The sequence below is a fragment of the Asterias amurensis genome, chromosome 21 (genome assembly GCF_032118995.1).
Source record: "Asterias amurensis chromosome 21, ASM3211899v1".
Taxonomy (NCBI): Eukaryota; Metazoa; Echinodermata; class Asteroidea; order Forcipulatida; family Asteriidae; genus Asterias; species Asterias amurensis.
Genome location: NC_092668.1, coordinates 672,631 through 698,625, shown reverse-complemented (window position 1 = coordinate 698,625; position 25,995 = coordinate 672,631). Strand labels below are relative to the sequence as shown.

Genomic DNA, 25,995 nt, shown 5'->3' with positions numbered 1-25,995 from the left:
AACAATACTTTTGTGTAATTCTAATCAATTCTAATCCACTTATTAGGCTTTGGGGATTTCCCCCATTCTATACCCATCTGTCCCAAACGGCTGTTATACCTCATTGAGGGTTGAAGGATTCACCATACAGGCTTTGTAAACATTGGAATCAATTGTATTGATTGTTTTGACTGATAAGCTTTATGAATAGGAATCCGTCAACAGTGGTATGTAGTAGTGGGATAAGGCAAAAAGAAAAAATACCAGTTGATCGTCTGGGTTTTTCCAAACAGAGGAGGATGAGGGCCTTTTTTATTTTTTTTTATTTCTTTCGAAGGTGGCCGCCAAGCATTTTAAGTTACACGATCTACCAGCTCACCAGTTTAAAGTCACTACTTTATGTACGTGTAGTTCTTAGAATAATTAGTAAGTTTAGTGAGAAATAGCGCCAACACAGAAAATTTATCTTTTTGAAAAATAAAATGTAAAATATAATATAATAAAAACAGGGATGCTGCCTCAAAAAAAGAATGAGGGATGGGATGATCATTTGGTGTTTTTTTTTCTTCTGCCAAATATACCTTGTAGTGATGTCAGTGCTATTTTTGTCCCCATCTCAAATTGATCTTTGAAACGACAGTTTAAAAGTAAACAAGATAGCAGATGCGATAAGAGAGACATCCGTGGTGGAATTAATTTGCAAGATTATCGCCTGGATAAACATATTTTTATGTTGTCATCTCGAATAGTGAAAATTCCCCATGGCAAAGTCAAATTTCATAACTGATGCTCAGTCGGTCTTAGGCTCCGAATTAGCAACAAATCTTGCTTATACAGTTTACAGCCCTTCACATTTTTTGCTTAGCAAAACAAATTGCTAAGCTTTTTTCTGCTTAACAAATTTCTGAAATTGGGCACACCCACAGGAAACACTAAGTTTAATTTTTTGTTTGGTTTTTACCCATACACCGATGTGTGTTACCTTACTCTATGGTGTTACAGGCATATACATGTAATATGATAATACTTCCCAGCAAGATACTTAAGTAGTAAGCAATAAAAAGTCATGGATAAAGATTGGTTGAAATTTGTAAAAGTTTTGGATTAACCTCTTCTCCAAGTATTTTTGTGCTTTGTTTTGATTATGTGTTTGTGGATGGTAAAGGATTTCAGGATAATTTATTAATATTTTTATAGTATTATGTTTTGGATTGTGAGCAAAATGACCAAACTTTAGTCCAATCAGAGGAACGCAACACCGACTAGAACAAGTTTACTAATTTGTGGGGCCTGTCAAGTCTAGTTTCCTGTTTGTCGCATCAACTACAAAACGTATTACGGTAAATCCTTCTACGGGTACCAGACACTTGTTGATGTGATTATCAATCAACCTCGTTTCCAGTGTTGTACGATCTCGCTGTGCCACTCGTTTTTCTGGCAAAGAACGCCGTGCATTTCACCTCCCAGGGGTTAGTGACGGCGCGCTGCCCATCTTAGCAAGGTGACTTTCCATGTGTGTGTGTGATGTGTATGACTATGAGGGGAGTCGTGAACTTTCATACGTTGAACCAGGAAGTTGGACAGGGAAATATTCATCAGTTTTTTAGGATGTGCACCAGTTCCACTTTCCTGATAAAAAGCAGAAGAATATGTCGATCATGGCGGTCAAGTCTGTAATCTCGGCATATACCAGAGGTAAGAACACTTTTAAAATGGTTAAATTAGATTAAGTTTGTACGGTGTCAGGCTTTACTTTTTTAACTTTTTGAACACACACACAAGCCACAAACTAAAGTAAATGACAGAGCAAGGTAAGGTTCTCAAACAGACCCAAGGCTAGTGTCAAGGAGCTTTCGCCTGAACACCCAAAAATGTGTTTTATTCGGAGTAATTTTTGGAAAGTTTTTTTTGCTGGAGACGCTGGTTGTGGTTGTATCAACTATCATTAGCTGACAAAATTAATGTTTGTTCAGACTGTCACTGTCTGTGGACTGGTTACATGTAACTTTGTAATTGTAATTGTTGTAGGACTTTTTTTTGTTACTTTTTAAACCTCTTTTTGATGAAAAGGTTTCATGAACAACGAGTTAAGAACCTTACTTCTTTATTTATGTTTTCTGTATTGTCCAAGGCAAGGCTTTGAAAAAGTTCTTGCATAAAAGCTGTGTTGTATTTGGGGCAGGTGGCCATAAGCCTTTTTGAGGTATGGTGGACACAATGCTACAACACTATAAGGTTTGGGTAAATTTGTGCGTATTGACACTTAGAAATAGAACGTGTGTTATTCTGTGAAGTGCGCATTTTAGGCGACGCGGCGTTTACACGTAAACCTAATGACCACAAACATGGTGTGCGTGGCATCAGTCGCTGCATGTGACGTGCGCATATCACGTCCGCCATACCTCAAAAAGGCTTATTCCACTCACGACTCAGTGAGCAAGCTGAATTAGCCACAAAAGTGGGGCTATTTGCACTATGGTTTACTGTCCACACTTCAACAAATGTGCCAGTAACTACATTCAGTATCAGATGAGGTTTCTGCATGCATACAGTCGTGAGTTGCTGGACCTAACACAATAGTAACAATGCTTTAAATAAAAAAAATAAAGAAACAATTTGGACATTATTTTGTGAATTTAGTGTGAGGGTCTGACTCTGAGTTTTTACTCTGAGTTTATACTCATGCATACAGTCGTGAGTTGCTGGACCTAACACAATAGTAACAATGCTTTAAATAAAAAAAATAAAGAAACAATTTGGACATTATTTTGTGAATTTAGTGTGAGGGTCTGACTCTGAGTTTATACTCTGAGTTTATACTCATGCATACAGTCGTGAGTTGCTGGACCTAACACAATAGTAACAATGCTTTAAATAAAAAAAAAAATAAAAAAAACATTTGGACATTATCTGGTGAATTTAGTGTAAGGGTCTGACTCTGAGTTTATACTCATAATATGTTGGTGATGTCCTAATAGATACTTGTTGTATCGGCCCAATTTCATAATGAGGAACGAGGAAGTTTATTTTTTACACTTTGGTCTGACCATGGTTTGACCCTACCCTTTCATTATTGACATTCAAAATGTCCCCCCCCCCCCATCTTCATTCGGTTCTGAATGCGACGATCGTAATGTCAACACCAACAGAGAGTTGCGGTACGGGCTAGTCCCTGGCGACAGTACATACTGGCTCAGTGCCCACCTTCCTTGGATGTTGGCCAAGGTCACAGCTCGAACATGAGATTGAAAATTAGAAGACTTTCCGATGAAAAATAATTGTTGTTATAAACCCTGTTTGCATCAGGAACTTAAAAAGCAGAGTTTGGTTGTGAAATACTTTAAAGGCATGGTATACTTTGCTATTTTGTCAAAGAACAGAATCCTCACTTGTTATAATCCAACATGCATAAAATAACAAACTGTGATGGGTTCAGTAGTCATTGAGGTACAAGAAAATAATGGACTGAACAACCAAAGTTGTTTCATAAGCCTTAGTCAAAGGATTTAGGGATGACCCCATTGTTGAAAGAATGAGCATGATGACCTCTGACCTGTGCATCACTAAAACTAAATAGAGAAGGGAACTCTTCTCAACCATGACTCAGTGGAAGAGGTCAAAGGTTAAGGTTATCTGATGACACCAGAGAAAGTCATACAGTCACATTAGGAAGTTACATTAAAATCAATTCTAAAGTTGTCTCACGGGATAATGGTAGGCTAAAGTTGAGACTTGACCTTGTGACCTCATTTGAGGTTGTGGGGGGGGGGGGGGGGGGTCAAAGGAACTGGACGAATTGCAACTGGACTAACTGACTGGCAATTCGGTTGTGGGTGGTCAACCTTTGTCTACAATTAAGGAAGTAAAAGGGTAGCGACGAGTTCTTCAGTGTACGTTTAAAGCCGGCAGGGTCGGCGTCCGTGTGAGAGGGCCTTTTTCGCATGACAACGACCCTGCAAGGTTTTAAACGGACGTTGACGAACGAGCCACTACTCTTTTATTCCCATTCATAACTGCCCTTTTATTAAAAAACGTAAACAAACAAAATTATAGACACTTTAACAATTGAAATTTTGAGGTTTGAAATATTTTTTTCCAAAACTTTGTGAAGAATCTGTTCGAGGCGCGTGGGTTGTGTGATGTGCGCGTGAGATTACGCACTGATAGCTATGATTTGCGCGTTCCGCGTGATAATCTTGCGCGCCCGACACGCAGAAGCCAGCTCAGTGTGCATAAACAGAGCTCCAGTGTGCATTAACAAAAGGTTTATGCACACCCACGTGACGCGCTCTCCACCAATAGGAGTAGAGAAACTGTCTGGGGTATTATGAATACCAATTTAATGTAGGTTTTAAAGGACAGTCTGAAGATAGTGGATTGGAATTCTGTGGTGGTGGATGTGCAGTATGAAGCATCTTTAAGGAAAATTCTATACAATTTTTAGCCTTGCAAAGTTTTCATGACTGGCAAGGGTCATTCTGTTACCTGGAAAGTCTGCTGTCACCTAGAGTCCAATAAGTCTCCAATTTGAAAAACACAAGACCGTCAGACCATGGTCAGAGTCAGACTTGTCCGATTGTAAGAGCTACTTGTAGGCTTGACACTATACTCACACCAAAGTTAACGACAACCTGGGAAGCGGCAGCTACATTTATGTAGAAGGGAACTAATTATTGGAGATATCAAAAACAAACTACATAAATACCAAACAAACAACACTTCTTTTGAGTAAATATTTATAGTGCACAAAAGTCTGTACTTTTTGTAACAATTTTTTGGTTTAAAATGTTTGTATCGTTTTCACATGATCACTTGAAAAAATTATCAACACTGCTGTTGTTGACACCGCAAGTAGAGGATTTCCTTAAACTGACGATCCAGGAACTACAAGTTTAGTTAAAAGTTGTAGTTCCTTTTAAATCAATGTTGTTGCCAAGACTAATAGATGGCAAGTGGCATTGAACAAGCAAGATTAATGATTTTTAAAAAGGCACAAACATAGATTATGATCGATGATTCAAGGCACTTAGACACAATTACTCAAATTAGTTTTTAGCATAAAAACTAATTTGGTACCACTACCAAGCAATGGAAAAGTGCTTTTAAAGTGCACAAAATGCTTTCATCTTTTGTCATGGTGTGTCATTGAAAACTTCAGAATGGGATGGTTTAATATTTTAATAGGCCCCCTACATTCTTTCAACAAATCTGTTACTTCCCCTTTAAAGGCAGTGGACACTATTGGTAATTGTCAAAGACTAGCCTTCACAGTTGGTGTATCTCAACATATGCATAAAATAACAAACCTGTGAAAATTTGAGCTCAATCGGTCTTCGAACTTGCGAGATAATGAAAGAAGAAAACACCCTTGTCACACGAAGTTGTGTGTGTTTAGAGGGGAGGGAGCTGTTTCTCACAATGTTTTATACCACCAACCTCTCCCCATTACTTGTCACCAAGAAAGGTTTTATGCAAATAATTATTTTGAGTAATTACCAATAGTGTCCGCTGCCTTTAAAACTAACTGTCCAGTCTGTTGACAGCTCATTGATAATATGTTGAGGAAGTAGTTGGCCTATTCTATTCATGTCCACACTCATAGGCCTATATCCTGGTATAGAAAACATTATTTATCACCCTGGTTACAAGAGGAAAACAATCATGTGAGCATTACAGATAATTCCTTGGCTGGCAAGATACAAAAATATGTTTATCTTTTGAAATTTCATGATGTGTACCTCATTTGTATCCATACCAGGAAAAGATGAAATGAGATAAGGTGTGTTGCAAAACAACCGGTTGATTTTTAAAGCCGCCAGCGAAAGAGTTTTTTTATTGTGTCTCTGCAAACCTCTCTAGATTTTAAAAGTTCCCTGGCAGATTTAAATTTATACAAGTTGTATGGCTTACAGACTGCCCCCCCCCCCCCTGAACAAAGATATTGACAACATAAGCCCCTTTCACACGAGAGCAATTTAGCAAGGGTGCCTTGTTAAATTATGGACAGGTTGTAAAATTTTACAAAATATACCCCGTATGAAAGGAATCTACTGTCCAAGTTTTCTTGCAAATTTCTTGTCAAACATTGCAAAAGTTTGAATTTGTGCTCTTTATTTGTTGTTTTCCCTTTTGTTCAGTGAAGTGTTTGTATGTAGCTGATACCTTCTGCTAGTGGGACAGACAATAACATTCAATCAACATGGAGAACGTAGGTAAGCTGTTGAGTTGAGTCTCCAGAGAAGTTGTGTACAAATAATGAATAATTTGGAACGTCAAATGGTGAGAATAATCTGATGAGTTGAAGGATGGAATGTTCCATTTATTGAGACAAAGCCAAGTTTAATGGAACTTTCCAACTTTCAACGAGTGAGTGAAAATATTCTCTCCACTGCACAGATGCTACATTCGTTATTTGTTTTTATGACTGTGGCTTGTACTGTCATGGCTGAGTGGTCTAGTTCACCGGATTCAAGTGCTTGTGTTGTCAGCAAAGTGAGGGTTTGATACCCGGTCATGACACTTGTGCCCTTGAGCAAGGCACTTAAACAAGATTGCTTCGTAATAAAAAGTTAAGAAGGTGGTGCATTCTGCTCTACCAGCCAGGCTCCTAGTAGATGATACCTATGACTACATCCATACAGACTGTGAAGGGGGTAACCCTGTTTCAGCCCAAGGAGTAGGTGGCATCGTGCTCCTTGCCTTGTGACTTGGTTTGGGTTGACGGCCCAAGTCAGTGAAGTGTAGCCTTCACCTTGAAGTGGTGCCAGGTCTAGTGATGTTAGACAATATTTCATTAACAAAGGGTCAGACTAGGAAACAAATAAAATGTTATAAATTGGCATCCACTGTGAGGGTGTTTTTTATGGCTTTGGGTGATGCATAGTGTGGTCATGCAGAAAGACATAGTACACACTGAACAGAACCAAAATGAAGGGTTACGAACTGACCTGTAAATGACCTTAGGTCATGCCAAATGACCTACAATCCTCCAATCAAAAGACAAGGATCTACTTCAGCCCTTTTCACTCTGTATCTCTTCCCTGTAGAGTACAGCCCCGGGGAGGCCCCAAGACTTTTTTTACCTCAGGGTAACCCCGACACACTCTCACAGTGTGTCCCTATTCTTCAGGGTTTCGGGTTGCACTTTCTTTCAAGAACACCCCAGGGTTTTACCGCTTACCTTTACTCCAGAGCAGGGGTTGCTATTCAGCATTCACCTCGTAGTGGCCGCCTGGCCCTGTGAGTTGGTCAAAACCTCTTTTAAAAAATAATACAAAATCTTTAAAAGAAAATATCTCACCAGTTCTCATTTAACACTAATGAACAGTAAAAAAAAAAAAAAGGACAGCTGCTTACAATTTGTTATTTCTTTCTATTTTAGAGGATTTGTTTGATCTGAGTATCCTGTACACTCCAGATGCAATACAGTGGTGTGAATATCTCTTTGACATCTTCAAGGATTACGACATCCAGCAGAACTCAGAAGACGTCTCAGACATCATCCACAATCCCTCAGGTCTGGAGAACGTCAAGAACTCAATGATGAATGTCGTCATCATCTCCCCGATGTTCCTCCGCGAGTGTGACCCTAAGATTGAGGAGTACGTCCATCACGTCGTCGGCCTCCTCTGTGGTGTAGTAGAGTCGGACTTGGACGAGCTTTTCGAAAAGATTCCCTCTGCCAAAAACTGGACCCAGGTTGACGCCACAGCAGGTGGAAACGAAATCACTAGTATGGTCTTGAAAGTTTTTGGAGACGCAGGGAAGGAGAGAATGCCCATTGAGACGGAAGATACCTACCTCACGATGGTCGGGGATGTCAACTCAGAGGTTCAGGGCGACTATGAAGACATGAGGGTTAAGGAAGAGCCTCATAAAATGGAGAATACGTACTTTATCCGGGGCCCCGCCCCAGAGGAGGATTATGAGCCAATGAAGCCACTTGCCCCACCTGGCGGACATGTTTTTCAACCAGTGAAAGGCTACGTGGATATGAGAGGAGGTTGTTGTTTTGTACTGATAATTTGTTGAATCTTGCATTTGAGAGTTAATTCCAGGCCTGTACATGTATGCTTCATTTTTGAAAGGGCAAGGGCACCAAGGCATTTTCTCCTTGGCAAAGAGCACTCTAGGAGGAAATTGCAAATTTCTACTGGAGCATTTCAAGGGCACCATGAGGCAATGACCAGGGGGCGTGGAAGCAATTGCCTTCGTTGCCTCCTTGATGTATCAGACCTGCAATTCATTTGTGCACAGTTTTGACTTTCAAAATGGCGGTCATGATAGGTTTGTTTAAATGCGCTGCATGTTGTGCAAAGGGTCTAAAGAATCCCTTACAAGTATTTTACTCATTCTGTCAGAAATGATTCCTTAAAAAAAAGGGGTGGGAGATAAAAAAGTAATGGATTATGAATTCTGGGCTCATTTTATGGAGTATAGCCAGTTATGGCATTACCTTATCAATGGTTACTAATGCTGTTTTAGTTCTCATGGTTATAAATTCCGTCTGATTCTGTTTGGGATCTGTTTAGCGAGTGACAAATTTCTTGATTCAATATATTTAATCTTGTGGAGTGTTTGAATTTGAGATAGTTTTGGTTTACTTTTTTAAATTTTCAGTCAAAAACATGTCACATTGCAGTCCTGGTCTGAGTATCCAACCTGAAGCAGCTACAAGTGGGGTAAGTTGGAAAGAAAAATATCCTGAATACATGTAGTGTAAGCTAGGTAGCGATCCGTGCAAGCCGTGTTAGAAAGGCCAGTTAGGCTGAAATCAAGGGCAAAATTTTGATGCACGGCATGGTTGAAGCCATTTTGTCTAATTTTTTTTATTTCAGTGAAAAATTATTGAACATATATTATGATTTTTTATTGTGTGAAAAGTTTTAAAACCCGAGACAGTAAAGCTGAGAGTTGTTTTACCTAGTTTTCCTTTTTTTGAATAGAAATTTGACTGAGCTGTGACACTGTGTACTACTAATGTCAGTTGATTTGAACAAGCTCAAATCTTTATCATGTGAGAGTACAATGTGTGAAGTGTAGTCAGTGGCCTTAGTCTGGTATACGTTTTGGTAAACATCATGGGTGTTTCAAAGGTACCAGGAGAGCACCAATAGTTGGAGGGTTAAGGTAACACAGGATTCCGTGAGTAGGAGATTTGACGAACCCTTACCAAATCAATTATTTGTTTCTCGGGTGTAACAGGAAGGTGGAGTGCTCTTTGTTATTTTCCAAGATGATCGCATCAGTATGAAGAAACAGGACCTGTACGTTGTCAGCTTCAACGGTAAACTCAGGAAAAATGAAGTCACTGCAAGCAAGAAAAATCCCTACACATTAGAGATTCAACTGCCAAAAGGTTTGTCATTTTAAGTTATCTACTCTTTTCTGTACAATTTCATACGGTAGCCAAGCAGAATAAAAAGTATCTTGCTTTTGTGAATAAAAAGTATCACACCTCTTGCTTGTTCTGTGTTCTGGTTGGCTGAAACACGGTCACGTGGGATGAACTGATATAGTCTAGTGATTGCGTGCGCATGTTTTGCAGGAACTAGTTCCCGAGCGGGCACTAGTCTTAAAAAATAGAAACTGGTTACAGCGCCCTTTCTTGAGTTGAACCGTGAACAGCAACTACAAAACTTCCTCTCTGTACCAGATTTATGTTCTAACTCCACATTCGAGACCGAGGTGTGTTAAGAAATACATATTGACTGGCATAATTCGGTAACCAGTGAATTCAGCCTTGGGAAATAGGTCACTCTTCTGGTCACTGAAAGTCCCTCGGGGGAATAGACGTACACTAGTTAACTCATTGCCAGTCAATATGTGTGTGGGCTAAAACAGGGTTACCCCCTTAGCAGTCCATATTGATGTAGGCTTGGGCGTCATCAGAAGCCTGGCTGGTAGAGCAGAAAGCACTACCTGCCCAATTTTACACAGCAAGTTTCATGACTGGGATTTGAATCCACACCCTGCTGATCAAACACCAGAGCTGTGCGCTTGGCCATGACACGCTATATAAACTCCTGCTAAAATAAATTTCCTTGTTTCAAACTTTATTTTCAGTAATGACTCTCACCCCTGAAATGAGATAGATAATTTCTGCTAATAATTGCATTTCAGATCACCCAGCCGAAATAGTCGATGTCCAAGTCATGAGTCCCTGCAGAGCATTGATGGGCACTTTCAAGTTCCATTTTAAGAGCGTCATGGATGACCTGACCCTGGCTCTACTCAATATCACCGATCCGATGAAGTTCATGTGCCAAGCGCTTGGCATATCCCCAGCGGATTCTAACGAGCTTGATAACATACTCTTTGAGCACATCCAGCATTGTGTACCCCAGGGAGGGCTGAACCTACTGGTTGGCCAAGTGGGCGCTGAGCAGACTTGTAAGTCAAGATGGTTTTTTTTTAACCTTTTTTTTTAACCCATATATATCGATGTGTGATAGCACTGTATACTCAGTACTTTCCAGAGTTCTGTGAAAAAGCCCTTAAGCATATTACTTGAGTGGTATTCTGAAAAATCGTTGCGCTCCAGCAATCTGGTACAGCAATGGTAGTGTGCAGTGTTGCACACATTGGTCGGTTCATAACATGAAATTTGCTTTCTACTCTTTCTCTATAGCGATTTTAGAAGTGCCTACAGCTCTACATTTTGCTGCCATGCATGGACTGAAAAGCATGTGTTCCATGTTGTCGACTTGTCCTGGAGCATTACAGGCCATGAAGTTGAAGAATCGGAACGGCTTAACCCCAGATGGTCTGGCAGCAAAGAACGGCCACACTGATCTCTGTAGCTTGCTCGAGAGTTTCGTGGTATGAATGAATAGTTGTTGTTACTTTGGCGTTTTCACCTAACTTCAAGAAAGAGTTTTCATTTTAGCAAGCTGGTCTAGCTAGCGATCAAGTTTGAGCGCTAGCTAGACCAGTATGCACCTCATTCAATTGTTAGCACTTGTGCTTTGGGTATTTTGCAAAAAGTTCTTTGCCAGGGCTTAATGTAGGTTAGCCTGTGTGCTCTCAATAACATTCTCCTATTTTTTTTTTTTTTTTTTTTTTTTTTTTGGGGGGGGGGGTGACAATATTAATTGCTGTAATTTATTTTTGGTTGATGTTTGACATTTTCAGGACAGTGCAGAAGATGAGGGGATTCAGACCGAGGGAAGTGGACCGACTTCTTCCTATTTATTTATCAAATCGGGCTTCGGAAATTCACCTTACTACAGTGAGTCCAATGAATTATTGTATAGGTTGTAATAATAATAATAACAAATTTTTATATATCGATCTTATCTGTGTTTTCTATGTTGTGGTTTGAACAGGTGTCATCAAAATCTGTTTATTAAAAAAACATTAATATTTTTAAAAGCAAATTAAGAAAGGAAACAAAATCAAAATCTCTATTTTGATTAGTTATAAATTCTTATGCAAAAAAAGTTAATGGGCTGAAGTTTCGACCCAAGCAGAGTCTATCTAGAAGGCTAAAATCTGATGCAGTTACTTCTGTTTTGCTTTTTCAGAAAATGAGGACTTCTTACAACAAGTGCGAGAGCGAACTTCAAATTACGACTCGCCATTTAAGGTTCCTATACCAGCTGACTACGACAGGATAAAGAAGCTTATGGAAGGTGTGTGTTGATTAGTCAAATAGCGTTTTACTTTCCTTTAATGTAGAGAGTGAACCTTGGGACTTGAATAACTCAATTGTAGGTCTTGAATTACTCAAGAAGTCCAAGCAAATTGTCAAGTCCAAGCAAATTGTTCGAGTCGTCCAAACCAAGTTTTTAAAAATCCAAACAAAATTATTTAAATCAAAGTCAAATCTTTGAAATACAAGCCAAATCAATGAAGTACAAACCAAATCATTAAAATCCAAACTAAATCCTTAAAACCAAAACCAGATCCCTGACTTCTAAGTTAAATTGATGAAATCACAGGCAAATCAGTGAAACCCAAGCCAAATGATAAAATCAATGCCAAACCAGAGCAAGCTAGATCATAAAAAGTCAACCTATATCATAGTAATCACAGCCAAATCATTGAAATCTCGGCTGATATTTTGTGACAGGTGAAAGAGAGGACATCGAAGACTTTTACGACAGCCTAACCCTTGACTTGAGAAGCTTTGAACGAGATCCAGATCCTGAAGAAGATTATGAAGAAGTCCTTGATGAGATGGGGAACAGACGTCGCTCGACTAAAAAAACAATTTCCCATCGACCCCAATTGAAACAACCGTCAGAGGAAAACATTGAAAGCCCTACAGGAACAACTCCAATAAAACACCTTTTGGAGGAAAAAGCTAAAAGCACTGCTGTTACAACTCCAGTGGAGCAGAAAGCTTCGTTCGAAATAGATGCCAGTGTTCCGGAACTGCCTCCAACAAAGAAAGGTAATTTGTGAAAGGAATGAATGGTCACCCAAGGTTTGAGAGCAAACCCTAAAGGGACTGGACACCTTTGGTAATTAGGGACTTGTAGGGACGCTAGATGGCAGCAGACATACCGACTAAATCTTTTTATCATGGTTGTGTGCGCATGCTCAGAAAAATGTAAACTTTGGAAAATTACCTGCTATGTCTGCTGCCACCTAGCATTCAAAAGTCTTCCATTGTCTGTATTCTCACGTGCTGTATCGTAACATATGCATAAAATAACAAATCTGTGTAAATTTGGACTCGCTTGGTCATCAACCTTGCAAGAAAATAATGGGAAAAAAACACGCTTGTTGCACAAATGTGTTTGCTTTCAGATGCCTAATAAAAGGCTTCAGTCCCTGAAGTCTTTTAATATTGATTGAGAAATGACCTCTTTCTCAAAAACTTTGTTACTTTAGAGCCGTTTCTCACAATGTTTTTAGTACTATCAACAGCTCAATGCTCATTACTAAGTAGGCTCTGATGCTACAATTATTTTGAGTAATTGCTTTCTTTGTATTTCTCCACCAGTTTTGAATGTGCCTGGAATAGGAGCTGAACAACAGACACTAATCGATCTACAGAACAGTTTCAAAAATAATAAAATCTCATTAGATGAGGCAGTCACAATGTTCAGCAACTTTAACCTAATTCAACAAAGCAAGCTACCCTTCGCGACACAACCCGTAAGATATTCTTTGTTTGCCATTTTTTAGTTCAAAGATCTATGATTTGTCAGAAGTTATCCCGATCTTAGTATTTGTCTTTATTTTGTGAATCCTCTGAAATGTAACACCCAGGAGGTTCAGGGGGCTTCATCCTCTAGACCAAGGGGAGACCCAGACCCACTACCCTTGTTCTTTATTCTTGGTGATGTAGAGAGGTCTGTAAAACCTCTGAAGGGGGGGGGGGGCTTCATCCTCTAGACCAAGGGGAGACCCAGGCCCACTACCCTTGTTCTTTAGTCTTGGTGATGTAGAGAGGTCTGTAAAACCTCTGAAGGTGGGCTTCATCCTCTAGACCAAGGGGAGACCCAGGCCCACAATCGTTGTCATTTAGTCTTGGTGATTTAGAAAGTTTGTAAATCTACTAAAATGTAACGCCCATATTTCCCTCATGAATTCGTAGGAAAAAACGCACAAAAAGGACACAAAGACTGGTGGGTTGAAGAGCTTCCTCTCAAAGAAACAGCCTAAAAAAGGTAAGACTTTTAAAAATGAATTTCGACAAAATCAGGTTAATTTTTTACTCTTGGTCTTTTTGAACACTTGAAAATTTAATCTTATTGACTTTTTAGAAAAAATCATCCGCTAACTGTCTATATGCTTGTATTTTGTGTATATGCATAAACCTGCCTGAGAACTAAGCATTATTGCATGGTAGCAGAGACAAGGGTACACTTTCCTGAGAATTCTTCCATTATGGTGCACCCTAAAAGTAGAATGCTGTGATAAGCAGTGCATAGACAGCCTGGGCCTAATTTCATGCCTCTGCTTACAATAAGCAAAGAATCACCGCTTTCGCTTACGACAGCATGGAATTCTGCATGTCATGTGTATTTCACAGGTTAGCAGGGAGTGATGACTTGTGCGCATGCGTGCTCTAGGCATTCTTTGCTTTCATAGCTAGCACAGAAGTTTGGCTCTTGCCATTTAAGCGAAGAATGGTGATCACAGCCACAGAATTGAGCGGTAAGCAGAGCCATGAAATAAAACCCTGGATCTCGTTGTAAGCTGCAATGCTCTTCCAAAGCACTGGTGGTAAATCAATCTTTATTGGGCAAACCAATATATACAATACATCAATAGGCAGCAGATAATAAAGAAAGCACACTTCAGCCCAGGTCATTTATTATGACCAACAAAGTTGGCCATGGTACAGTGCAGGGCAGACAAAACAAAAATAAACGCAAGACATAACACCGAGTGAAAAGCAAATTAATGAGCAACACAAATAAGTTAACTTCTAAGAACAAAAACTACAGTTGCCGGGTAGGTTGGTCAGTAGACCCCCAAGATGGTTCGTGGCAAGCATTCCATTTGGTGTAGAACCTAGTATTATAGTTACTATTTTGTTTATCGGGAATGTGTACTCATTGGTGTTTATCATAATACACAGGTGGGGTCAGTTAGCAACACATCAGTCAGTCCATATTTAACTCGGCTACATCACCCGCTGTAAAGATTGCCTCACTCGCAGCGTCAACCTGTACACACGCATTGGGTATTGCAGTTTCTCTAAATTCAAAGTGCGTCACATGCTAAAAATGCTCTCGCTGAGGGTTTGGCTAGGGCTTAGGCCTGTCCATCCATGATGAAGCCATATGTGTGCAAAGCTGCTTTTGGTTATGGCTCATGAAGCCAGAGCCACATCCAAGGACAACATTTATCCAGCAAATTATAAGAAGAAACATGTACATTTAAAGTGACTTTTAGCATGTGTGCACTTTTTTCAAAAGTAGTCAATTTGTCTTTGCAACAGTGTTCAATTAAAATTGCAAGATTTGTAGCTAGGCAATGTCTTGCATTAAAAAACGTAAAGAGTATTTAATAAAAACTGCCATCCCAAAAAGGTCTTGAAATTCTGAAAAATTGCACTTTTTTGTTGTTGTTCATTTTACTTTAAAATGTGCAATTTGTTGTGATTATCTCAGATTCGTAAATGTCTCACAAAAGTGATGTAATTTTGGACACTGCAATCTATGAGTCGGTCAACTCTCAACGTTGTTTTTGATTATCCATCAATAATTTTTATTCAGGGATCATGACCAGGCAAACAAGAAAGAACCGAGCGTTTTCTGAACCCATACGATGTAGCCATGGTAACCGTCTGTTATTGATTTGGTCATCTTGTGTTGTCATGTCACGGAATGCTTTAGTGCACAATGCATGCTCACTCTGGCTTCTCCCTTTTACAAAAGCTCAGCTCCAGCAAATAGTCACATTTGAAGTCAGCAAGGATGTGATTTTCTCTGTACTTAACGGGAATTACTCTTTTTTGTATTCCCACCCCTTTAAAAATAAAATCATGAAAAAAAAGTGGGGGGGGGGGTGGGGGATTAAATGTAAAAAAAGAAAAATATTTTATAACTTAGATCAAATTCATAACAAAATGAAGATAAGATCGGGTTTGTATATGTTGTATAATGGTCCCCTTTTGTGATAGGTACTTGGTTTGAGTGTGTATACCTACATGTACCCATCCACACACAGACACAGAGTAAATTTACACACATTCTCAAATATGAACCCCTGTGGAGACATCTTTTGTGGTGTGTACTTAAGATTTTCCAATAGACACTTTTACGTAAATTTTCTTTTGGAAGGAACTGAATATGAGCACATGGTAAATCAAGCACTTCTATTTGTTTAGATAGATACCTCACACACACATGTTGCATGGGCCATCACCAACTCACACTATTCACTTTAGTTCAGCTGTGGTAAAACTCTTTTAAAATGACTCAATGACAAAGACTACTACAATAATAATAACATACAAGTTATAAGTCGCACAGTATCTGGAATAGAACCATTCAAAGGCGCCGGATGCTAGCAAGCTGACAAATTGAACAGATGAGTCTTGAGGTTGTGTTTGAATGTAGACAGATCAGGTGTGTCCCTCAGCTCGTCTGGCAAGGAATTCCAGAGACGCGGTGCGCAGCTGGAAAAGGCACGGTCTCCGTAGCTTGCTAGACGAGTTTTGGGAACATAGAGTATGTGTGAAGAAGATGACGATCCAAGGCCTGGTTACGTAGTTGGAGCTGATCTGTAAGGTAGACTGGATGACGGTACCCTGCTCAATTCTTATTACCAAGATATATTTGTGCTTTTTGAGAAGAATTTGTTTAGGTTTTTACCATCATGCTGTCATCTTCCAAAGCAAGATTGGTGGTGATAATAGTCTGGTCACTGGATTGAGTTATGGGAATTAGTAGTCCTGGTTGGCATTGGATACAGGGATCATGACTTGTTTCAGCATGATGATGTTGTCTAATTGTGTTTATGTTTCAGCTTCTTCAACCATTATGCCTGTGCATGATTTCAACGCATGAATAAGTTTTTTGTCTTGCAAGAATAATATTTTTTTTTCTGCTTTGTTTAATTGTTGAGTGTACATGTATTTTCATTTCTTTCACAGGTCCAACGCCGACAATTTCCCAAAAATTCCAGGATAAGTCGACATCTGAGGTTTGTATTATTTTGTTTTTATTTATTATTTGTTTGTATTTATTTGATTATTTATTTATTTATTTATATATATATATATATATATATATATATTTTTTTTTTTTTTGGGGGGGGGGATCACTTAAAGGGGATGTGACTTTTTATTTCAGATATCAAGCAATAAACCATAAGGGATACTGTCGGGGTAAATTTTAAATAATTTGGGGTTTGTACAAAGACAAATTTACTGATGCTGGATTTTTAAGTTTTTGTGAGTTTTTTTTGTGACAATTGAAACTCTGCATTTTAAGTTAATTTATAAATCTTTGGACATTTGAAAAGTTTTAGACCATTAGCAGACAATTTTGATAACCAGTTTATTGCTAAGCAAAAATGAGCAGGATACCAGTCGGAGATTGTGCACGGGACGTGGTTCACCCTCTACCCCACCAGGGTTTGTTGGGGAGCGGGTAACTTTGGTTGGATTGTGGGGATTTGCTTTAACACTCTTTGAAGAATAAAACAGTGTTGCATTTTGGATTGCGTCAAATTGGAGTATGTTGAATATCTCACTTTGTGACAAATCCGCAAACCTTTTTTTTTTTCATTTTTTTTTTCAAGCTCTTAACGATTATCTTGAAGGGAGAAAAATAAATAAAAAAATACAGCAAATAGATATTGATCAACACTTATTTTTGTATTACATTTAATTCTTTTAGCTCCCAACTCGTACAAACCGGCCCATCAGCACAGCTAGTACAACAAGTAAGTATAACTTCACATTCTTCATTATCACCACACATCCGGATAACCAAAATCATTTCAACTTAAAGCATGGTCACTATTGGTTAGTAGCATAAAACCTCACCTGGTAGCAAGTAATGGGGAGCTGTTAATAGTATAAAACATTGTGAGAAACGGCTCCCTCTAGTTTTCAAGAAAGAAGTAATTATCCTCGAACTTGATTTTGTGACCTTAAAATTAGATTTTGAGGTCCCAAAATCAAGCATCTGAAAGCACACAACTTCGTGAGACAAGGGTGTTTTTCTTTCAATATTATCTCGCAACTTCGACGACCAAATGAGCTCAAATTTTCATAGGTTTGTTACTTTATGCATGTTGAGATACACCAAGTGAGAAGACTGGTCTTTGACAGTTACCAATAGTATCCAGTGTCTTTAAAAGAACACACCATCTCTACTTGAAATCTATGTATTCAATATATTGTTTTTCTGTTATTTTTCAGGCTCTAGCTCTAGAGGGAGTGTCCTGAGCATCTCAGATCGAGACAGCTCTTACAGCTCAACTATTGAGGTGAGTTGAACCCATAGATTTTCATTTTGCACCCATCCCTCTTCTTCCAGGCCACCTACTCCCCCCCCCCCCCCCCCCGAACAAAAATATTTCAAATTGTTTTAGTACCCTCTGCTAACACATAGGATTCAAATAGACCGATTCATTAAGCTCCGCCTCATTGCGAATTGACCAATCACAACCCATTGCACAACCAAAATTCCGACAAATAAAGTCTGACATGCCTGCACGTATGCTTGGCGCGTGCGGCAGAGGCTCACATGTTCTTGCTCACAAGTGCTCCTAGGTATATTGCCTCTAGCCACCAGGCTAGCTCAGTCTTAGCAATACAAAGGTCATGGGTTCAATCCCACCCGAGTAATTGGCTTGGTTTTTTTTCACAGAACTCTGGAAAGTACTGAGTATACATATCAGTGTAAGGGTACCGAGTAATAAACACTGACTGTTTCTCCCAAAAAACAGTATTCTGTTCGAAATGCCAAGACAGATTGTACCTGCAAGTTTACTATCTATTATACAAATATTGACTGCTTTGAGTGCTATGGTTAAAAATATGACTCCATGAGGTGATCCCTGGAGGTGATCCCATGCACTATCACACGGCCGTCGTCTAGTAAAACTAAGACATATCATGTGACGCGCTCTAAACCAATGAAAAGACAGAATATTGGTAAGGGGCGTTATAATTATAGCTATACAATTCTTGTTGTTTGGAGTACTTGTAAAGGCTTTGAGTATTTTGTATTTTTAGATTTTACTGAGATGTCTTTTGTGACTTACATATTGTTATTTACTTTTATTTTTGCTTCTGTTTTTTTCTGTGAATTGCCTCCAGGCCCTTGGCTCTATAAATATATTATTATTTTTATTTTTATTTATGGTCTTTTTTTCTAGGAGGTAGAGCAAGATAAGAATCAATCTGTGATGAGGAAGCAGGATAAGATGAATGAGAGATCAACAAGTCAACAAGAAAGGCTTGTAAGTAGTCAAGAAATCATGCTCTGTCTCGTGAAGATGGGCAGTGGCACAAACTTTGTCAATCCTTTTTTAAAGGGACACGTCGCCTTTGGACATTTTAGAAGTAGAATATAATGATCCACATAAATTTGCTTCTCAATTGCGTGGTTTTTGTTTAACTTTTCGACCAACACGATCCACTATTTTGACCCCACAAATTGACTTGCCGTGTAAGTTGATGTAAAAGGAAAAATATGCAATTTTGAGGCATATGTATGTGGATCATGATGAGTGTGGATTCTAGTTTACAAGCGTTACATTACTGTGCTTAGCACGTTTTTGTGCTTACAGGCAGTGGACACTATTGGTAATTACTCAAAATAATTGTTGGCATAAAAACTTACTTGGTAAAAAGCAATGAGGCTGTCGATAGCATAAAATAAAACATTGTGAGAAACCGCTCCCTCTGAAGGAACGTAATTTTTGAGAAAGAAGTAATTTTCCACAAATTTCATACGAGACCTCATAATTAGATTGTGAGGTCCCGAAATCAATCATCTGAAAGCACACAATTTCGTTTGACGGGCGTTTTTTGTTCCATTATTATGTCGCAACTTCGACGACCAATTTAGTTCAAATTTTCACAGGTTTGTTACTTTATGCATGTTGAGATACACCAAGTGAGGAGACTGGTCTTTAACTACCAACAGTGTCTAGTGTCTTTAAAGCCATTATACACTTTCGGTAAACAGTATTATCCAAGTCCCACACTTCGTGTTTCACAACTTATATATAAAATAACAATCCTGTAGAAATTTAGGCTCAATCGAACATCGGAGTCGGGAGAAAATAATGGGAAAACCCACTCCTGTTTCCGCGCGTTTCGCCGTGACATGTGTTTATAACAAATCCGTAATTCTCGCTACCAGAATTTATATTGTTTTACCGTTTTCTCAAAAAGTAAAGCATTGCATGGACTAATATTTCAAGAGAAGTCTTTCACCATTACCTTCTGTAAACCCTGTAAATTATTTGTAAATCTGTGAACTTTTTTTTTTTTTTCTGTACCGAAAGGGTCCAATGGCTTTAAGAAATTGTGCCCCGGTAGGAATTGAAACCTAATCTACATAGTGATTTAAACAGAGGTCCTAGAAGTGGAAGGCAAGGAAAGATTACTACGAAACCATCATCATCATTCTCTACATATCTCTAGGTCTACTGACCACAGTGCTAGATCTTTTTATTTCTATTCCGCTTTATGAATATTTTCAATTGTGTATTCTACTTTCCTGTAATTGGGGTCTCGTATGCTGTGGTTTGGTAAATAAATATAGTGTAGTCATTGTTAAGAATCTCTAAGTTTCATTACCCAAAAGACAAAGGTAACTCTTACAAATTGTCTCCCTAACGACGGTAAATTGTGTATCAATTACTCAATGCTATAGTAGCAAAATATAACCTTTGTGTTCCTTTTTTGAATTATGTTCATGCTATTAAAGCATAGAATAACCTCCATGTCTCACTTTATCTTCGTAGAAGAGACTTTCTGTAATTCAAGACTTCTCCCCCGACTACATTGAGAAGCCAGTGCCGCCAATACCTGGTCGTTCCCCACAGATCCCCCAATCACTGCAGGATCTCCCCAAACCTGTTCCACCTATACCTAGTCCAGATTACAGTAGCTACAGGATACCTGTGAATAGGGAACCTGCGAGCAGTGTTCAGCAGCAGCAGAAGCAACAGCAGCGGGACCAGCAGGCGGGCTATTTTGAGTTCGTTGATCCGGTCATTGACGACTTACCGGCATTACCTCCCCCACCTGTCCCGAGTCCAGAGGTTTCCAAACGTCCTGAAAGGTAGGAGTTGAATCTTTTTGATTGGTCTCAACGCTTCGACTAGAGTTAAACAAATTTAATTCCTTTTTCAACAAATGTTTTCATCTCATTTATGTTTTTTGTCTTCAGAACCTCAGATTTGTCATTGAGCCCAATGTCACCCGGGCATCCAATCAATCTTGCAGCAATAAGAGAAGGAAAGAGTAAACTCAAGCCAGACGCCCCACCAATAGCTTCCAAGAAACTTGCTCAAAAACCTGTCCCAAGGCCACGTGCACCGAAGAAGGATTAAAGCAAGAAAAGTCCATGGTAACTATGGCCGAGTTCAGGCGGTGTGTTCTTGTCCCGAGTTCGTTGTTCGCACGCCCGAACAAAATGGCATTACATCATCAAGGAAAGACACATGGACAGGGATACTACGCGTTCTTGAGCATCCAAACAAACTAAAGTCGTTGCTAGAATCACTCTTTTCTCAAGGAGAAACCGGTAAGAAGTCCTTATTAACTTAAAATAGTGCAGAGCAAATCTGCAAATAAAAATGTGCTCTGAACAAAATGACGTTATTTATTAGCCCAGTTCAACTGTCAGCATCCCAACAATAATTTGTTGAATGCTTGATTGTACAGTCCAACACATTTCAATTGTCAAAGGCAGAAGGTTTTATAACAAATGCATTTCAAAACAAAATTCCTTGAAGTTTGGTGCATTAAGATTATCTAGTAACATTCCAAACAGTGACCGTTACCCAAGACATTATAAGACATCCAAAACTGTTTTGTACTGTGACAAAATTCAGGAGTGAAGTGTACTTAATTGGCATTTTTGTAAACTATTTTTGTAGATATTTAATGTTCTTTTACATTGTAAGATTGTATAGTACCCTGGTTGCACAGGGCATAAAAGTTTGAATATACAGAATCTACTTGACTAATCAGAATTTATTTTTTGAAGCAAAGATGTAAAAATTTTATTGATGATACTTTTGATTGAAGCAGTGATAAAAAAGCTTGGTGTAGTTGCAAGGTAAAAAGCTACATGGTTTTAAACAAGTCTGTGTAATATTTTAGTCAAGGGAGGTTTCTCGTTGAAAGTCTGTTCAGCAACTTAATAAGGATTGAGGCGCAGTGCCTTAACGGTAACATATATCATTTGTTATTTTAACTGTTCGATTGTTTTATTCCGATATAAATGTAGATATATATGAACATTTAAACTGACATGTTAAAATATTTTAAACAGTTTTGAGAAATTCGCCAAAATCCAGAGCGGTTGTGTCCACGCAAGAACAATAATCCAAAATTGGAATACACAATCTGCAGAATGTATCTGACAGAAATGTTTCTCAGATTCAAGTTATGGAGATCAAAACTGATATATTTTTTCATAACCACATAACTTCAAAGTGAAAAGACCCTCAAAAAGCATTATACTATCCAAATCTAAAACTGTTGTATTTCCATCCGAAGCAAGTTTCTATTTCTACTCTGCGGGAGACTACTACTCTCAGGACTACTGTCTCGTTAAATGAGAGTTAGAATAAGAAGTCGTGAGAGCAGTAGTCTCGCACAGAACAGCAGTATCTCAAGTCATAAAAAAGCTGTTTCGTTTAATCGCACAAGACAAGTTTTTATTGCAATTAGTTTTAAGAGTGACGACCAAACGAATACCTTCCCTTTAAATGTTGGAGACTAATGCAAGGTGCTCCAGACCTATGTACAGGGAAGCTTAATCAATGATGCACACTATTATTATCTGGTAATTGATTAGAACATTTTAAAGGGACTGTGAGATCAAGACCGCGACCATGGAGGTCAATAATTTGGTTTATCTAATTCTATTTTGACCTGCCGTGTTGTAGAGAAAATTACAAACACGTGTAGACACGCAACGATATGTTCATATAGACCTTCTGTATAAAAGGTCATCCAACCACCATCTTAGGGGTCAACTGATGATGAGGTTAACAAACATGTCTACTGTTGTTAAAGGTATTTTTTTTAGTAAAAAGGGTTTATTTTCGCAAGGTTTTGTTTTATACAATAATCAACAATATAAATATCTTTTCTGCTCTCCTTTATGGGTATTAATATTAATTTAATGATGTGATGTTCAATGTTATGTATACATTGTGTTTAGCGATACCTATACCGTTATTATTTGATGAGGTAATAAGTAGTTTTGTTTGGGAAAAACACCAGATAATGCAAGGGTAAATGTTATTATTGCCATTTGTTTGAACCATTTTTATCAAGACTTGAAAAAGTTTGCCATAATTGCCAACTTAGTCAGCTGTTTTAAAAGGTTTATAGACTTGTGGACAAGTTATTACCACTCTGTAGGAGACTACAACTCTCAGGACTACTGTCTCGTTAAATGAGAGTTAGAAGTCTCGCACAGAGCAGCAGTATCTTGAGATAGTCATAAAAAACCTGTTTCGTTTTATCACCGCGCCAGATTTAAGTTATAATTTTGTATTTTTTTTTACTTCCATAACAGAATTTGTAAAAGTATTTTTCAATCTATTTTTACAAGAAATGTGTACTTGACTTACACTGTAGCATTATTTGTTGATAAGACAAAACATTTGCTGCTAGTAGAAAAGAAAAGGAAAATTGTGCCTTCCTAACTTAGATGAATGTTCCATGTTTAACTGCAAAGATATAATTTTTTCAAGCTATGAAAATGTATGATATTATTATGCAAGGTCTTGGTATGGTAATAGTCTTGTGTTTCCACTTGACGGGAACACGAAAGCTGTGACATTTTGTAGACAAAGAAGCTCTTTTAAAATCATTTTAAAGACAGTGGACACTATTGGTAATTACTCAAAATAATTATTAGCATAAAACCTTACTTGGTAACGAGTAATGGGGAGAGGTTGATGGTATAAAAACATTGTGAGAAACGGCTCCCTCTGAAGTAACGTAGTTTTCGAGAAAGAAGTATTTTTCCACGAATTTGATTTTGAGACCTCAAGTTTAGAATTTGAGGTCTCGAAATCAAGCATCTGAAAGCACACAACTTCGTGTGACAAGGGTGTTTTTTCTTTCATTATTATCTCGCAACTTCGACGACCGATTGAGCTCAAATTTTCACAGGTTGGTTGTTTTATGTATATGTTGAGATACACCAAGTGAGAAAACTGGTCTTTTACAATTACCAATAGTGTCCACTGTCTTTAATTATGATTTCTTTTGTACATTTTCATTTTGTTTGTTTGTTACTGTCAAGTAAAAGCTAAGATTTGTGGTTATCAGAGAATGCCTGTTGGTGATATCATTTTTACTTCAGAATCTGGCTGTAAATTTTAAATTACAGAAAGATTCTGAATTTAAAAGTATTATCAGATGGTAGCTGTTTGAAAAGAAAACTGTGTTAAACATGACGTCGCTCAACACAAGGTCACAGGGCAACTTATTGCCAGGGCTACAAGGTCAAAGGAAAATGAAGAAAGTTGAAAGGGAGAGAAGAAATCTGTTCTATTTCTCATGAACTGTAGTAGATTGTAAGTTAATGGCCTGACGTTTCAACCCTAGTAAAGACTTTCTCATGGTCAACAAACAGATTGTATGGGGAATTTATAACATATAAACAGTGGTTTTACTTAAAAAGTGTTATCTGCGCAGAAACCCAACAATTTTTGAGTATATTAAGAAAAACTGTGTCAATGTTTTGAAGACTTTCAAGTGGATCTTTAAAGCAAATAAAGATAATTAAAGAAATATTGGCTTTAGTTTGGCTGTACTTACCCTGTACTTGTGAATTTATCACATTTTGCTCATAAATGCATTTGAGGCTATAGCCTTATGCATTTATGAGCAAAATTGGATAAATTCACAAGGCTATAGCCTTATGCATTTATGAGCAAAATTTGATAAATTCACAAGGCTATAGCCTTACGCAATTATGAGCAAAATTGGATAAATTCACAAGGCTATAGCCTTGTGCATTTATGAGCAAAATTTGATAAACTCACAAGGCTATAGCCTTATGCATTTATGAGCAAAATTCAATAAATTCACAAGGCTATTATAGCCTTATGCATTTATGAGCAAAATTTGATAAATTCACAAGGCTATGCATTTATGAGCAAAATTTGATAAATTCACAAGGCTATAGCCTTATGCATTTCTGAGCAAAATTTGATAAATTCTTACGCATTTATGAGCAAAATTTGATAAATTCACAAGGCTATAGCCTTATGCATTTATGAGCAAAATTTGATAAATTCACAAGGCTATAGCCTTATGCATTTATGAGCAAAATTTGATAAATTCACAAGGCTATAGCCTTGTGCATTTATGAGCAAAATTTGATAAATTCACAAGGCTATAGCCTTGTGCATTCATGAGCAAAATTTGATAAATTCACAAGGCTATAGCCTTATGCATTTATGAGCAAAATTCGATAAATTCACAAGGCTATGCATTTATGAGCAAAATTTGAAAAATTCACAAGGCTATAGCCTTATGCATTTATGAGCAAAATTTGATAAATTCACAAGGCTATAGCCTTATGCATTTCTGAGCAAAATTTGATAAATTCTTACGCATTTATGAGCAAAATTTGATAAATTCACAAGGCTATAGCCTTGTGCATTTATGAGCAAAATTTGATAAATTCACAAGGCTATAGCCTTGTGCATTCATGAGCAAAATTTGATAAATTCACAAGGCTATAGCCTTATGCATTTATGAGCAAAATTCGATAAATTCACAAGGCTATGCATTTATGAGCAAAATTTGAAAAATTCACAAGGCTATAGCCTTATGCATTTATGAGCAAAATTTGATAAATTCACAAGGCTATGCATTTATGAGCAAAATTTGAAAAATTCACAAGGCTATAGCCTTATGCATTTATGAGCAAAATTTGATAAATTCACAAGGCTATAGCCTTATGCATTTCTGAGCAAAATTTGATAAATTCTTACGCATTTATGAGCAAAATTTGATAAATTCACAAGGCTATAGCCTTATGCATTTATGAGCAAAATTCGATAAATTCACAAGGCTATAAGCCTTATGCATTTATGAGCAAAATTTGATAAATTCTTACGCATTTATCAGCAAAATTTGATAAATTCACAAGGCTATAGCCTTGTGCATTTATGAGCAAAATTTGATAAATTCACAAGGCTATAGCCTTGTGCATTTATGAGCAAAATTTGATAAATTCACAAGGCTATAGCCTTATGCATTTATGAGCAAAATTTGATAAATTCTTACGCATTTATCAGCAAAATTTGATAAATTCACAAGGCTATAGCCTTGTGCATTTATGAGCAAAATTTGATAAATTCACAAGGCTATAGCCTTGT

The 25,995-nt window shown here is 37.9% G+C and overlaps 1 protein-coding gene across 1 annotated transcript; it reads left to right on the top strand.

Annotated features, from left to right (window-relative positions):
* The first annotated feature begins 1,533 nt into the window (after positions 1-1,533).
* On the top strand, positions 1,534-24,075 carry LOC139953013 (uncharacterized). Its single transcript, XM_071952399.1, has 18 exons — positions 1,534-1,674; positions 6,117-6,191; positions 7,361-7,981; positions 8,599-8,660; positions 9,184-9,337; positions 10,102-10,371; positions 10,610-10,800; positions 11,113-11,209; positions 11,505-11,612; positions 12,053-12,376; positions 12,932-13,086; positions 13,529-13,601; positions 16,541-16,590; positions 17,289-17,334; positions 17,816-17,883; positions 18,778-18,861; positions 20,377-20,696; positions 20,805-24,075. Exons 2-18 carry the CDS (start codon positions 6,179-6,181, stop codon positions 20,965-20,967), a joined length of 2,799 nt encoding a protein of 932 aa, XP_071808500.1. The 5' UTR covers positions 1,534-1,674; positions 6,117-6,178; the 3' UTR covers positions 20,968-24,075.
* Positions 24,076-25,995: the final 1,920 nt, after the last annotated feature.